General features: G+C 43.0%; 1 protein-coding gene across 6 annotated transcripts in view; it reads left to right on the top strand.

The window, feature by feature from the left end:
• Positions 1 to 14,566: 14,566 nt before the first annotated feature.
• The window catches only part of BRD10 (bromodomain containing 10), a 52,360-nt gene continuing 50,532 nt past the window's right edge, over positions 14,567 to 16,394 (top strand). For 4 of the 6 annotated variants that reach the window (XM_072859000.1, XM_072859004.1, XM_072859002.1 and 1 more), the window contains exon 1: positions 15,171 to 15,922. In XM_072859000.1, the coding sequence (XP_072715101.1) occupies positions 15,333 to 15,922 (590 nt within the window). In that variant the 5' untranslated portion in view covers positions 15,171 to 15,332. Of the gene's footprint in view, positions 14,633 to 15,155; positions 15,923 to 16,394 lie in introns of those variants that run through there. The other 2 variants (XM_072858999.1, XM_072859003.1) reach the window with 2 other exon arrangements.

Below are 16,394 nucleotides of genomic sequence, written 5' to 3'. Positions count from 1 at the left end.
TCCTATCTCCAAGCAGGATGGGAAGAAGGATCGTGAGAAGTACTGACCAGTCAGCTTCACCTTGATCCCAGAGAAGGTGAAACAAATAATACTAGAAACCATTTCTACACTATACAAAGGACAAGAAGGTGATTGGGAGTAGTCGGCATAGATTCATGAGGGGTAAATAATGCCTAACCAACCTGATAGTGTTCTGCGATGAGAGGACTGGCATAGTGGATCACAGGAGAGCAGTGGATGCTGTTTATCTTGCCTTTAGTAAGATTTTTTACAGTCTTCTATTGCACACCTATTGACAAACTGATGAAATATGGACTAGATAAGTGTACAGTGAAGTGGGCTTAAAACTGGTGCCAGTCTTAGAGGGTCGTAATCAGTGGCATGAAGTCCACCTCAGAGGCCAGTCACTCATGGTGTACCCCAGGGTTGATACAGGGGCTAGAACTGTTTAACATCTTCATTAGTGATCTAGAAGATCTTGGGGCAGAGTCCTCCCTCAAGAAGTTTGCAAACAACTCAGAATTGGGAGGAGTAGTTGATACACTGGATGGATACACCAGATGCTGCCACTCAGAGGGACCTTGACAAGCTAGAGAAATGGGCTGACAGGAACCTCATGGAGTTCAACAAAGAGAAACGCAAAGTGCTGGACCTGGGGAGGAATGACACCCCACACCAGCACAGCCTTAGGGCTGACTGACTGGAAAGCAGCTTGGCAGAACTGGGACAGGCTGTCTGGAGAGGTTGTGGAGCCTCCATCCTTGAAGATACTCAAAACCCAACTGAACAAGGCCCTTAGAAAGCTGTTCTAGTTGCCCCTGCTTTGAGCATGGAGGCAACAGACCTCGAGAGGTCTGTTTCAACCTCAACCATCCTGTGATTCTGTGAAATTAATATTAATAAAATATTAATTATTTATATTGATTGATTCATTTATTTACTCCAACTTTTCTAAATCACCTATTTGGAAATAATCATGTTCTTTCTTTGAATGTAGAGTCAAAACAGATGTACAGAAGAGATGTGGTGGCATGAAACTGAAGACTGTTACATTTTAACCAAATTTTACTGATGGATTCCTGCAACTTTTGTGAAAATACTCCAGAACAACCATCAGTATTTGTAGTTATCCAGAAATACAGTTCATCCTTTTAATTTATACTTTTCAAGTATTGCCCAGTCTTTCCACTATTCTTCATTGATGGACTAGTACAGTAGCGATACAAGTGCTGTCTTGTATGTGTGTTCCGTGTGTAAGGTGACTAAGCACTGCCACAGCTTCTTTTGTTTGACACCAGCCACCAGGCACAGTGACATACAATGCATACTGTAGAATTGTTGATAATGTGAATATATTTGGAGGAGTTCTCTTTTCCCCTGTCAGAAGCAGACATTCATATCTGGGTGACTGCAGTTTTAGCAGTCATCTTCTCAGATACTGTAGAATATGGTCTTTACAGTTAATGATTATAAAGGAACTGAATGGGCAGTGAAAAGAGAAAATGTTTTAGTCACCTAAACATTGCTTCTCTGTGTACTTTTACTGTCCATATCTAGCCTCTCTCAAAATCTCTCTTTGCTATTAAAATTATGTCCTTGTATTTTTTCTCCACTCTTCAGCAATGGGAAAGGGAAATAACTGGCATTTCTATAATACCAGAACAATGAAAAATAAGTTTCAGCTCTGCAGTTAGGCATAGTAAAGTATAATTGCAAAACCTTCCACATAAATAAATGTCAAGTCTGTATGAAGCAATTTTGTGGTTGCCTTTCTTGCGTTGCACAATTACAGACAGAAGAGTACAAATGTACAGTGTTGGAGATTACTAAGTTCCTGTTACCCTGATTTTCTAAGGAACTGAAGCTTATCCAGTTATGCTGTCTGTCTGTCTGTCCTCTCCAATCAGTTTTGAACCTGCTGGATAATTTTGACCAAGGTTGGTGAGGGCATGGAAGGAGAAAGCTTAGCTGAAAAAAATACACATTCTTTCAAGTTTTGTGAACATCAGGAGCTGAATAGCAGACAGACTGACATACATTGCTGAATGAAAAACTGCAGCCTGATCTCAACAGTTATCCTTTCTCTTCGGCTAAGGACCTACTATATGTACTGGCTGTCCAGCTGGCCGGGTGCAACAGAGTAAATGACAACCCACAGTGGATCTGAACACTGGAGTTTATTTCAGAATCAAAGAGATTATAGCTTTTACCCTACTTAATTATCTGGCACGATCACTCACTCATGTCATGTTCCTAGGTCACAATCTGCCTCCTCCGCAGGAAGGCCCCTGCTGGTCTGGGATGGTTGGGCAGAAAATCGTGTTGCTTCTTGCTGTGCCGCCTCCTGCAGCCTCCAGTCTCAGGCATTACTGGCCAACGTCCCTGGGCATCCCACAGCATTCATCTCCACACAGCTCTCTGGTCTCCTGGATCTTCCCCACTTCCAGGATCTTTCATCGAACGAGGATTTCACCTTCCTCTTTCTGGGCCCCTTTCCACTTTCTGAGACCACTTCTATTCGGGGACCCTTCTTTTTGGAGCCAGCTCTTCTTTCCAGGGACCCACACCCTCGGTTTTCTAAATCCAGATAGTCTATGTGCCAGAAGCACAATGCATGATCTGCCTCCTAACTGGTGGTTTTGTCTCTTTATTAACTGGAGGGTTCAGGACATGTCACTTTTATTTTGTCCAGATATTACCAAAATTTACAGCCAGCCCGTATCAATTGCAGCTAGCAGGCAGCAGGCTTGTGCTTCAGAGTTTCAAAGATGCATTTCATATATTCATCACTACCTCAACATGCAGCCGTTATCTGCCACCTTTTAGCATTCACAGTTTAAGTTATTTTTTCACCTGTGACACCAGCGAACACGTATGTAGCTGAACCAGTCACAGCACTGGGCTGTGACACTCTTGCCTTGCTGTTAATGGAAGGTAGGGGAGGGAACGAGGGAAGGTTTAAGGATGTGAAGATACTGCAGCAGAGTAACTGCCTATCAGTACACATCAGTTCACAGGGAACCAGCCAAGATTAGTTTTACTGTTCAGAAGCCAATGTTAGACCTACATCTCTGTTCTGCCTGTCACATATTTAGGTGACAAAAAGTAATTTCAGTGCAGTGTTATGGAGAAAAAAGTAGCTGGCACTAGGTAAGTGAGTTATAAAATGTAGAAATGGGAAAGAATATAAAAAGTTAAACTTTTAGAATAGAATAAAGATGGCAAGTTCCATCACACTGCTCTTCAGGAGGAGCCTGGTTTAGCAGTCTAATCAGAAGTAACTACCTCATGCAGTGGACTTCAAAGGCAATCTGGAATCAAGAAAAAACATTTGCATTTGTTCAACTGCTTTATTCTTTCTCTAGTTCTAAAAAGACATCATAATAGAATTTTGAATCATAACTTGTCGTATTACTAAAAAGTAAAAATTTATTCATGGTCTTTGTAAGAGAATGGATTTTTGACGCATTGCAACCCATTGTAAAATTTTATTTCTGCTTTACTTTAAGTTGCTGACAATGACTTATTTTAGGGAGAACTGTAGTTTTTCAGCATTATTTGCTGCAGAACTTTGTCTGCAAAACAGCTTACAGCTTTGAGAACTCAAAAAAGGGGGAATATCTCTAAAGTGTAAAATTCAAGGATGCTTTCTCTGTTTTCTGTCAGGTTGTATATCTAATTGGCAATGAGGAGAGCATTAGCAATAAAAAGTAGTACTGTATCCCTAAATAGGAGGAAGATCTAAGTAATGGTGGTGGGACATGTGAGAGAATGAAAAAGATCAGCAGAAAAACTCGTCTGGAACACTTCAAAGATTGATTATTTTCTTCACATGCCAGAGACCCTGTTCCCAAAGAATTTTTGATAAAATTCAGCTGATAAAAAGGGAACTTCGGCTGGCAGATCCTCAAAAGAAAAGGACTTTGATAGTGTCTTCTGGAGTTTGGTGTTGGTTTTATTTACCATTAGTTTATGTAAGCAAAAGGAGCATGTGGTTATTTGAGCACACAGTTTAACTGTTTCTGCTGGCAGTGCTAATTCAGTCACCTCACAGAAGAGCTCCAAGGACCCTTAATGTGGGCTGTCTTGTATGTCACTGTTAGGGTCATCAGCAGCAAAAAAAATAATTTTGGACCTCTGGGTTTAATGTATGAACTAAAAGAAGCAGAATTAAGGCAACAGTAAGCTAATCGGTCAGTATTTACGACACTACCAGGAGAAGAAAAAAATTATACGGAGTGGATGTATCTCATAAAGAATAGATTTTTTTCTGGTATGTGGAGCATAACCTAAAGTTGAAGGTGAAAGACACTTTTTGATCCCTCTTTACTGCTCCAGAAGCAAACAGGTAACATTACTTCAAGGTTCAGAAAGTCCAGGGCTTCACAGAAAGAAACAGACAATTTTACTCTTCTTCCTAAACACTGTTTCTGTACTGCTGCTGCAGAGATCATCCTTCTTTCTTCATCCCGCACCCGGAAACAGGCAGCTTCTGACCTGTTAGGATACAACCTTCCAGTGTCCTAATATGCATATTGTAATTCTGCCAGTCTAAATGATTCTTTGAGGGTGGTGGAACGGTGATATCTTCCTTTACAAAAATGCTATAGTCCTCTTGAAAAGGTTAGAATAGACAACAACCTGAGCTAGAGGGCCTTTGGATTTGAGAGGTTTAGAGTAGTTTTTGTAAAATATTTTTCACATTTTCTGAGAATTATGTATAAATCTCTGAGAATGCACATATAATCTGTTGTTAAATATAGACAATGGCCACAAGTAACTCAGGGAGTTAAAGCTTTTGGGTTTTGCCTAGTAGTTCACCTTACTCTATATAATATTTGTAGCCACTACCTGTTCCTTTATGGTCTAATAACACTGATTTCAGTTTGAGAGCAAATGTAAAGGCAAAGTGTATAAAATTTATAAAACTATAAAAACTTTATAATAATACCCAGATCAAGTTTCAGGAAAAGACTGAATATTTACATTGTCAGTAGATGTCTGTAGAAATTGTGGATGCTTTCACCGTCAGCCTAAAATACTCTCTTAACTTTAGATCCCTGAATTTGACCTCCATGACCTGCTAAGGTTGCCTCACCCAACAATCATATCAGAGGTAGAGGATACTGGTCAGATCTGATAGTTGTCTCTATTCCTTTACAAGATCATTCTGTCCTTTATGAACTGTATATGGAAGATTATCCTTTCCCAAGCGTATCTCAGATTTCTCCCTCATGGTATACCTTTATCCACTTGACATTTGCACTTTTCCCTAACCACCTCAGACACTGTGGATAACACTATAACTGCAAAATTTCTTGCCATTGGCACGGAGGTACACTGAAACTAACTCTAACGAGGGACAAGCTCAAACAACTTTATTTCACAAAACAGCCAAAACCACACAACAGAAACCAATGAGAAACAGAGGTAAACTGAAATAAATCAACACTCTGATAATTATAAATGTCACGGAGTCACAGGGAAGCACACTTGTCACAGCCATCTTTGTGATAACATGAAGGCAGAGTGTAACATTCTGTAACATTTAGTGTAACATTCTGTCTTAGAGAAGATCACGTGGATCCACATTTGCAATTATTTTTTATGGTTAAAAAAGATTTAAATCTCTATCATGACATTTTACAAAAAATTGTGTATCAAATTCAGATTTATGGAGATAAATTAGATAAGCGTCATTGAAGTGTTACATTTATCAGCTCTATTTATTCTGAACCATATTTTTTCTGATAAGTGAGTTACAGCTACATATCAGTACATATCAGTATTATTAATACTGAATGTGGTAAAACACAACTCCATTTTATCACTGTTACGTATTTTCTAAAGTTTGTTTGCTGTTGCTCCAGCAGTTATATCCTGGTTACATCGAAGTGGAGTACTACCTCTAACTTAAAGCAGGAATGGGGTATGGTTTTTATTCAACAGTGCACTCGTGTGGCAAGACTTAGAGAGTACATAGATAGTATATTATGGGATTGGTTAAATGCAATGTATTTTTTCATTACAGAAGACAAAATAACACCTAAAAGTTGTTGTAGATAGATACAATGATCTGTTCTCCAGTATAATTCATTTCAGGTACTTTTTTTTTTAATTCTTTTATCCTTTGATTGCATACTTAGAAAAAATATCCCCTTTCAAATATTTTGGTGATACAAGTCACAGCTTCCAATAAAGGATATTATCTTGTTTTGTCATATGTGGCCCCATTCTTCACTGTAAATTTACTTTCAGAGTGTAATCTTGATATCTGTATTTCTTTCATCACCATAGACTAAAAGATCTGTTTTCTAAGGCAGATCTGAATATAGCTGAGATGTTAACACACCAAAATCTATGGACATCACATTTTGTGGCTTCGCAGGTGCTAGTATATGAATTGTATGCAGAATTCTGACTACATGTTCTCATAGCCTCAAGGCAAGGCCAGATGTATAGCAAGAAGAAACAACTTTTATTAAGCTACCTGGTATGGCTGGAGAAAGTATAAATGAACTTCCAGGCAAACAAGCCCTTCTTCAAAAAGAAAAAAAAAAAGTGGACTTGAAAGCTAAACATACATTGAAAACAACTGCTCTTATTTACTTAGATATGCAGCATATGATATAACCATCCATGTTATCTCAGTCCTGACTGGCAGGGGAGACCTACAAAACACTTTCAAAGGACGAGCATTGAACTAAAATTCTAACTTTTTGGAATATAAAAAAAGTGGAAAACAGATATTGGCTTTGTAGTTCATTATAGTCTCTCTCCTCATCACAAAGCTGCATATTCCAGAGACTACAAATTATTTTTCCTTCATTTAGAAGACAGCCACCTCAAAGAAATCATAACAGGCACCTGTACACTGAGAGCTTTTAGGCAGCTGGAGAGATGGTAACTGGTTAGCTGACACAAGTCAAATCAACTTTACTGTTGCTGTTTCTAGTCTTTGTGGGAGAAAGAAGCCCTTTGGAGCATACCTCCCACATTTTGGGCAATAACAAGCACGTGTAGATCGGTATAAAGTAAGTGTAGTGTAAGGGAGCAGAAGGTTAGCCAGGAGCAGAGACACAGCAAGGCATGCAGGGCAGAGCACTCACTACCAAGAGCTGTAGTACCACAGTACCCAAGCAAGAAGAACAGGATTTGTAATTCCCTCTCTCCTCCAATGGTAAGTGGTTGGTCCAGCTGAAGTAGTTGGACTGTCTGTAGTCTTGCTAAGCTTTCTTTTGCTCTGCCACTTCCCATGGTTAACAGGTTTCTTGCAAAGTATCTGGCTGCCAGCAGGTCCCACAGCAGGGAGGTTGCAAGCAACACACATCTCAATGGGGCTGGAATATAGGAGAAGGACATTCACAGTCCTGCAGAACGAAAACCCTTATTTTGAAGACTACTGGAGAGTAGTCTACTGACCTAACAAGGGCCTAACAAGGGGTCTACTCACCCTTGTTAATCCAGAGCAGGCCTGATCTCAAGACTTGTGAAGACCAGTGGCCTTACATGTTGTTAGACCAAGGACTGAAGGGAGGAGGGGAGCCACTGCCTGAGTGTTCTGTGGGAAGAGGCCTAAGACTCCTGCTTGGACGAATTTTCCCATCTGATTGACACAGCAGTACCAGAAAGCAAGTGTTGCTGGCTGAACATTCAAAAGCCACAAAGCTGCTAAAATAGCTGCCAGTCTAATCTACTTTTATTTAATTTCTACTAGAAATTCCCACTGTAACTTGGCTGGCTGGTTTCCATAATCTTCAATCATGCTTTTTCTACAGTTGATTTCATTTCCACATATGTTGCAGGAAGCCCTCCACCACTTCTGTCCCCCTGATGATGACCCTCCACCTTCAGCTTGGAGTGGTAATTAGACAGGCTGAACACTCTTCCTGAGATAAGTTATCAAAGAAAACACAAGAAACGCATTCCCTCTGTTTAGCACCAGGACATGCTGGTCCATTATGGTCCCTGTAAGAAAAGCATTCAGACTCTGCAAAGTATCATTTCAAATGTGATTTATTACAGTTAACACCATAAAGAAATAGAGAACTGTTATCCCACAGCACTTCAGATGCTGCGAACCATGAGTAGTGCAGCATCAAACTGTCACCTTGAATCATGTATATATGAGTATACATTTTAGAATACTTTAGTATATGAGTATGCATTTTAGAATATTTTAGTATATGAGTATGTATTTTAGAATAGTATGAGTATGTATTTTAAAATAGCCAAATAGCTTTTTTTAAATTGAAAGAAGCCTTGATGTCAGCACCCACACTAGGTCTTCCTAATTTGGAAAAATCCTTTGAGCTTTTTGTGAATGAAAGACAGCATGTTGCACTAGGGATTCTGGTCCAAAAGACTGGATCCTGGAAAAGACCAGTTGAATATTATTCTAAGCAACTAGATCAAGTAAGCAAAGGATGGCCCTCTTGTTTAAGAGCTGTCGCTGCAACTGTGCTGCTCATTCAGAAAGCTAGGAAATTAACTCTGGGACAAAGAATGACGGTGCAGGTGCCACATGCTGTGACAACCGTTCTAGAGCAAAAGGGGGGACATTGGTTATCCCCTAGTCAAATGATGAAATATTAGGCCATGTTACTAGAACAAGATGATGTGGAGCTGAAAGTAACAACCACCTTGAATCCAGCCACCCTGTTACTGTTTCCTGGAGAAACTGAACTGGAACATGACTGTTTGAAAACAATTGAACAGGTATATGCGAGTAGGACTGATCTGAAAGATACACCCCTGGATTCAGCACAGTTAAATTTATTTATAGACAGGAGCAGCCAAGTGATCAATGGAGTTCAAAGAGACAGATATGCAGTTATTATTGGAGGAGAAGAATTAGATGAACTGGAAGCAAAAGCCCTCCCTGCCAATACATCTGCCCAGAAGGCGGAGTTGATAGCATTAATAAGAGCTTTAGAGCTAGCAGAAGGAAAGACTGTGAACATATGGACAGATTCTAAATACGTTTTTGGAGTAGTTCATGCACATGGAGCAACTTGGAAAGAAAGGAGTCTCCTTTCATCACAAGGAACACCAGTTAAGTATGGAGAACTAAAAAGAAAATTATTACAGGTTATTAAACTGCCTGAACAAGTGGCAATAATGCACTGTAAGACTCATCAATTTGGAAATACCCTTGAAGTGACTGGGAATCGATGGGCGGATTTAGCAGCTAAAAGAGCAGCAGAGCAACAACAAGTTTTGGGGATATGGCCTGAAAGGTATGAAGACTTAAAGGGACAGCCGATTTATAACAGAGAAGATGATCAATTAGCCAAATTGCTCAATGCAAAGAAGAACAAAGATGGATGGTGGATCACAGAAGATAATCAAGTAGTAGTACCTCCAAACATTATGAGAGAATTTATCGAAAAAGAACAGAGAGAAACACATTGGGGGGTAGAAGCTCTTATGGACAATGTCAAACTCCACATTTTAAGTGTAGGGATGGGAAATATAGCCAAGAGTACTAACAAGAAGCGTGAAATCTGCCAGCAAAACAATCCTCGAACTCAACCCAGACCTCCACCCGGGAAAACTAAGAAAGGAGATACTCCTGGCGACTATTGGCAAATAGATTTCTCGGAACTTCCCAGGCAAAATGGGTATCAGTATTTGTTAGTATTAGTGGATACTTTCTCTGGATGTCCAGAAGCCTTTCCCTGTCGCATCAATCAGGCTAGAGATAAATTAGAGTTAAAATATCACTGAAAAAAATAATCCCTCATTTCGGGATTCCGATTGGAATGTCCTCAGATCGAGGACCCCATTTTGTGGCCAAAGCACTCTAGTCATTAGCAAGAATATTAGAAATAAAGTGGGATTTACACACACCATGGAGGCCGCAGTCTAGTGGAAAAGTAGAAAGAATGAATCAAACAATAAAAAGGCAATTAAATAAAATTTGTCAAGAAGCACAGTTAAAGTGGCCAGATGCTCTCCCATTAGCATTGTTAAGAGCAAGGATTACAGCGAGGTCCAGAGAAAAGGTTAGCCCTTTTGAAATACAATACAGGAGACCTTATCAGAATATTAATCATGAGCCAGGATCTATAGAATTAATAGGGAAACAATATCTTAAGGAATATGTGATTTCTCTAGGGAAGGTTTTGTTTTCTCTTAAAAGGTGTCTACATTTGAGAACCCCTTTGGGTCTGGATACTGCGGTTCATGAATTTCAACCAGGAGATTGGGTCTATCTAAGAACTTGGAGCGACAAACCTCTGAAAGAATGTTGGAAAGGACCCTTTCAAGTCCTCCTGACTACATACACTGCAGTCAAGCTGGATGGAGTAGAGCCATGGATCCATTACACCTGGATTAAGAAGGGACTTCCACTGGAAAAGTGGACTGTGGAGAACCAGGACAAAAGCCCTTTACAACTGAAATTTAAAAAGGACAATCCATGAATTGTACTTGGGATCAGGTTATTGCTTATGTTGATTTAGATTGTACACTAGGCATAGTCTTATTTGTAGTTATCATAATCTCATTCATGATTTTGATGGTGATATGGAGGCCAAAATTTTAATCATCTTAGTGATGTTAGTAAGAATCGAAGGATTAGAAGAAAATTTGATCCTAAAATTGATTCAAGGATTTGGCAAATTACAAAATACTACGGGCATTACCACTTGCCTCCTGATTCCACATTCTAGTAAAAATCCAATAGAATGGGGAATCCTGACCTTAAGAGACCTTCCCTTGGTAAACTGGAGTCAAATAATTGATCAACAAACTAAAATTCCAATGAAATAAATTATAACCTGGACAGTAACAAATGGAAAGTGTCATGGGACTCTTGCATCATTACCAAATTTTTATGTTGGTCAATCAATAGTAATCATGTAAGACACACAGTTTCCAATTTGGTCGACCAACAACAGGGGAAATACATGTATAAGACAAGTTGGAAAAAAACAGTGGCAGACAAATGGATGTATATGAACCCTAGTTCATGGTGTTTTGAATGGATAGGGCGAATTGGAAGTACTAGAAACCAACATAAGGAAATCAATACGAATCCAAAAAAAGGACAGTACATCCCTAAATGGAACTGTACTCAGGTATTCAATTGCTCTCATATGGGAATCTTGAAAAATATAACCAGGGTAGAAAAAGCATTGTGAATTGGATGTCAGTATCGAAATTTAATTGTAGATCCACATGTAATACAACATATGACACAGATACAAGTCCAATGCCATGCAGAAACTATTTCATCTCCAGGATATACAGTGTGGGTCTTAAGTGATGGAACTTGGACAAACAAACTTCATTTCAATATCCTGAATCATCAAATTACCTTAGGAGTGTTAACATTGCGTCCATTATGGAAAAAGAATCCCATTACATCTCAGTTATGGGGAAAACTCAAAAGAGAATTAAAAAGAGATCGATGGCATGGCCCATCAATGGCTACGAAGGTAGGGTGGGCCATGGAGTCAATGTTAGTCCCCGGAATAATGGCTTATGAGAACCGAGTACTGCTTGCAAATCTAACATGGCAGATGAGTAGTTTAGAGAATGCAACGGAGCAGGGGTTACCTATAATAAATAAACAAGTACAAGCAAACAGTGAAATGACCTTACAAAACCGTCTAGCCTTAGATCTGTTATTGTCCAAAGAAAAAGGACTATCTGGATATTTAAACCTGGATAAGGAACACTGCTGTGTTCACATTCCTAATGTAACAGAAGACCTAAATAAACAGATTGACCAGATCAGACGAATAGCGAAGGGAACCCAAGAGCTACAGGAGAGTGTGGAGAACAATTGGCTAAACAAAATTCTGCAAAGTGTAGGCGGATGGGCTCTTACAGGATGGTTAGCTAATTTAGTCCAGGGTTTGATTTTTACAGTGATTGCAATAATAATCACCATGATAATCATTAACTGTATGAAACAGGCAATACTAAAAACTGTGTTTGTCGGAAATCTAATGCTAACCAGAGATGTTGGAAGTCTCAAATGAAATATTTGAAACTTCCAAAAGGGGGGAATTGTCACCTTGAATCGTGTATATATGAGTATGCATTTTAGAATATTTTAGTATATGAGTATGCATTTTAGAATATTTTAGAATAAAATAGAAATAGTAATAGAAATAGTATAAGAGTTATTAGTAGTTAAGAAGGGATCACAGAATAGGAATTAGCTTACTAGAGTGTGAGAATCATAGACAGTTAGAAGTAGAAAATAGATTACGAGACTGTGAGAACTGTAGAATCTTCAAGGTAATAGATAATGCCTAAGTTAGATAAGAGAGTACAGGCAGTGCATATTTTACTAACAAGCATATGTTTGTCCTAAAAGAATGCAAAGCTGTAACCCTTCAAAGACCAATAACGGGAACATCCTCTTACCGGGAGAGCCGTAAAGATAAAAGGACACCACAACAACCATGAAAACAACAGGAATCACAGTAACTAGGGGAAAGGTAAAGGCAGCAGGGGGAGATCACGACCACCGACCCAACTGGGGGACGAAAGGACTGCCCCACCCACTCCTTCTGAGCATGTGCACTGAATTAAAATCATACTGTGACTTGAAATCGAAGCAGAGAAAATAAGGACCAATGGAAGAAGAGGATGATTAGTCAGTCTAATGATTATGTATTAGATAGATGTGGTGCGTTAACTTTTATGTATAAATACTGAAAAAGAATTGCAATAGGTGTGCTCGATTTGTGGAAATATTCCACCTTGCACCCTGCGCAGAATAAAGCAATGTCTCCTCTCTAAACATACTCTGTTTCGGGAGTTATTTTACAGCGAGGCAACAAAATGGGCTTCTGATCATGGCACACCGTGAAGACCCTGTCTGTGGAAGGGCTACCCCACTGTGGTTATTCAAGCTATTAGAGGATTTTCTTACAAGAAAACAACTCTATTTATCATGTCTACTGTCAAACAGAAAGGATATTCATGGTAACTTCTTGCTGCACTTTGAGATAGAGGCAAGGTCACGGAGATGGTGTAATCACCAGTACAACGTGGGAGCTGCCCGTCAGCTCCTCTAACAGTGAGCTGGCTCAGTTTATCTTGTGGCCATGGGATATGCACGGCACAACACAGGCCTGAAGGTCATGCTGTACGTGGTGGCTACACTTGGGTTGACTGTTGCATGGATCACTAAGGTCTCAATGCACAATGGTCCTCCAGGCAGGATTGCTTCCCTCCAATGTGGAGGCACGCTGCAGCCTCTGCTCCAGTACCACACCCTGCATGCTGAGATGTCTGACTTCATTTCTTTGGAGTCTGCAATTCAAGAAGAGGTTTTGGAGCATAAAACCAGGTAGCTGAAATATCAGTAAGTGATCAGGAGAGATGGCAAGACCTCAGGGATCATCCTTTGCACACAGACTGTACTGGGGCTTTGTAGGTGGGGGTTGGAAAACAGGGCTAGAGGGGGCTTTTGCTAATCTCGCGGGTCCCAAACTTCTGTTCTGTAGGCACAGCCTGCAGAGGAAACATAGCACTGTGAGCGGGGTACCACACCTGTGGCCTCTGCTCAGGCCCCTTCCACAAAAACAGCTGGACAGAAGCATTTATGAAAGCTGGCTGTGACCGAACAGGGATGAAGGGCATGGAAATTTCCCAGTGTTCTTGGAGTGAGAAAGTGCAATAACAGGGGAGCAGTTCTGTTTCTTTATGTTGCAAAGCGTCATTTATTCCCATTAAGATGGTGTCATGAGCAAGGTCTCTAGTGATCTCTCTGCAGAAAGTTACCTTGCAGAATGGACAAGAATGGCCCTATAGAAGTAGAAGCTTGATCAAAGAAAACTTGATCCCCCTCCTCCCCCTTATATTCATTGTCTCTCTCTTAGTGAAGTACCCTAAGCTTTTCAGACTGTTATGTATGTTGGAGGGGATAAGCTCAAAACTGTGCACACAAATAATTATCTCCCAGGTGCTTAATACTACTACTGTGGAGTCCCCTGGAGCCTTGGCAATGTTCCTCAGTAGGTCGTTGTAGGGGTGAGCAAGACTGGAGGGTGCTCAAGAGCAAATCTGAAAGGACTGCAAGTGCACCCCAAGGATGGTTCCACATCGTTTCTAGTAGCTTCCACTCACGGAACACTAACTCCTCAGGTATGTAGTTCAGTAAATAGAACGGAATGCTTTTGCAAACTTGATCACTTTAAGTGGTGAATGTCTTTAATGGAATAGCTTTAACATTCGCGAAATCCGTTATTTGGGTGTTCTTTGAGAAAATCTCACATCCCTAGCACAAGCACAAAGGCCCATTTATGCTTTGGTGAAGTTGGTGGATGTTATTACGCACCAGCACCGACAACCGTGCCGACTGAAAACAGCGTGAAAGACGGTGGCGACACACCCACCCTGACGAGAGCACGTCCTCACCGACCTTGCTCCGGGAGGCGGCTCCATCCAGCTCGGCACCCGCTGCCCCCGACCGCCGCCTCCCCCCACGCCCCATTCCCGCCCGAACTACCCTCACCCCCCCGCGCGTGCGCACCAACGGCCACCGCCCCAGGCAGCGCAGGCGCCCTCAGCCTCCCATCCGAGCTAGGCGCCCTCTGATGACGCCACCTCACCTGGCGTCCAAAACAACCAGCGCGCCGCCGCGACTCGGGCGCATGCGCGCTAGGTGAGGCGCCGCGTCCTTTTCTCTCGCCCCGCTCCGGGGCCACCGCGCCCCCTCCTCGCCCCCTCTCGTACGCGTCGACCGTTAACTGACACCGCTTCCCGCCGCGGCTGCCTCCAGCCGCTGCCACTGGGCCGGCCCCGCCGCGCTGTGAGGCGAGGACGGGAAGCGCTCGCCGCGCAGACGCGGGCTGGCCGGGGGCGGTCAGCGCGGGGACGGCACCCGCCGCCCGTCCGCCCTCTCCTCCTCCCCTCAGGAGGGGGCCGCGGGCGAGCGGAGGAGGGAGGCCCCCTCACGGCGGGGGGGCGCGGGCGGTGAGGGGGGCGAGGCCGGCGGGGGACGGGATGCGGGAGGAGCGGTGCGCCGCTGCTCTTCGCCGGGGGCGGCCCCTGAGGGCGAGGGCGCGGTCCTCGGGCGGGCGGGGCCGTACGCAGGCCCGGGTGCGCCAGCCGGAGGCCGGGGGAGGCTGGCGCCGGGGAGAGGCGGGCCAAGCCGGTGGCTGGCCGCTGCCTCCCCCCCCCGGCAGCCGCGGCCCGCCCCCCGTCCCCGTCCGTCCCGTCCCGTCCCCCCCCCCCGCTGCTGGGGGCAGGGCTGAGGCCGTCGCGGGGGAGCGTGGCGACGGACTGAATCGTGTCTCTGTGCATAGGTGAGCCCGATGTTGATTCGCCGGCTGGGCGAGAGGGAGCGTGGCGGTTCCTAGCTGATGCTCAAGAGCCGGCCCGGCGCCGGCAAACCCCCTGGAGCCGGCGAGGCCCTGTGCGTGCGCGGGGTGGGAGACATGGACTCGGCAGAGCCCCCGGGCGCCGCGGGCGGAGACCTTTCGGCGGATCGGCCTGCGGCTAGCCGCCTTCGGTGCGGGGAGGAGGAGCCGGGCAAGGAGGGAGATGATGCGGGAGGGAAGAGCGGCGGCTGCTCCTGGGAGCAGAGCTTGAATCCCGAGCTGCAGCAGGGGTACCGCATCTTGCGCGAGTTTCTGATGGAGAAGTACCGACCGCTGACAGCACCGTTTTTGAAGCCCCTCGCGGATCAGGCATCCGTCAGGGAAGAAGGAGCTGGCTCCCTCTCGGGTCGTAGCAGCAGTCACTGCTTTCAGCAGTCGCCAGCTGGAATGTGGCTGTTGAAGATGGAAGAGAAATTTTCCAGTGGGCAATACACAGGAATAGCAGATTTCGTGGGTGACTTCCGGCTAATGCTGGAGACATGTTACCGGCTGCATGGTGTAGATCACTGGCTCTCCAAACAGGCCCAGAAGCTGGAGATGATGCTGGAACAGAAGCTGGCGCTGCTGTCCCGGTAGGTGTAGAAAACTCTGTAGGGGCCCTGCCAGATGATGTTTACATAAAGTAGAACAGGAGAGTGTGTTTCTTTATGTAAAAAATACCATTTTAATGTTTTTTTAAAATCCCATAATAAAACATTTGAATGGTTCCCATTCAAATCCTCAAACTCTCAATAATTCCACGAAGAGGAACGTTTCCTGTTAGGAACTATTCAAATCTTAATTCAAAATGCTTTGGAGATTCCAAACCCAAAAATACCAAAATGCAAAATAGAGCACAGCATTTCCTGGCTAAGATTTTCCTTGTGAAAGAAGCCTTTTATGAACATGGAGGCACACTTGTTTAGACAAGATGTCAAATGCTCCTTTCTTTATTTTATGCAGTCAAAAGCAAGTGAAACTATCCAAACTCTGTATGAACAACTGGCTCTTTAAAATAGTGATTTTTACAGTCTGTGAAATTTTTACTGTCTTTAAAATAAATAG

The sequence above is a fragment of the Ciconia boyciana genome, chromosome 4 (genome assembly GCF_034638445.1).
Source record: "Ciconia boyciana chromosome 4, ASM3463844v1, whole genome shotgun sequence".
NCBI lineage: Eukaryota > Metazoa > Chordata > Aves > Ciconiiformes > Ciconiidae > Ciconia > Ciconia boyciana.
This window is presented reverse-complemented; position numbering and strand designations above follow the sequence as displayed.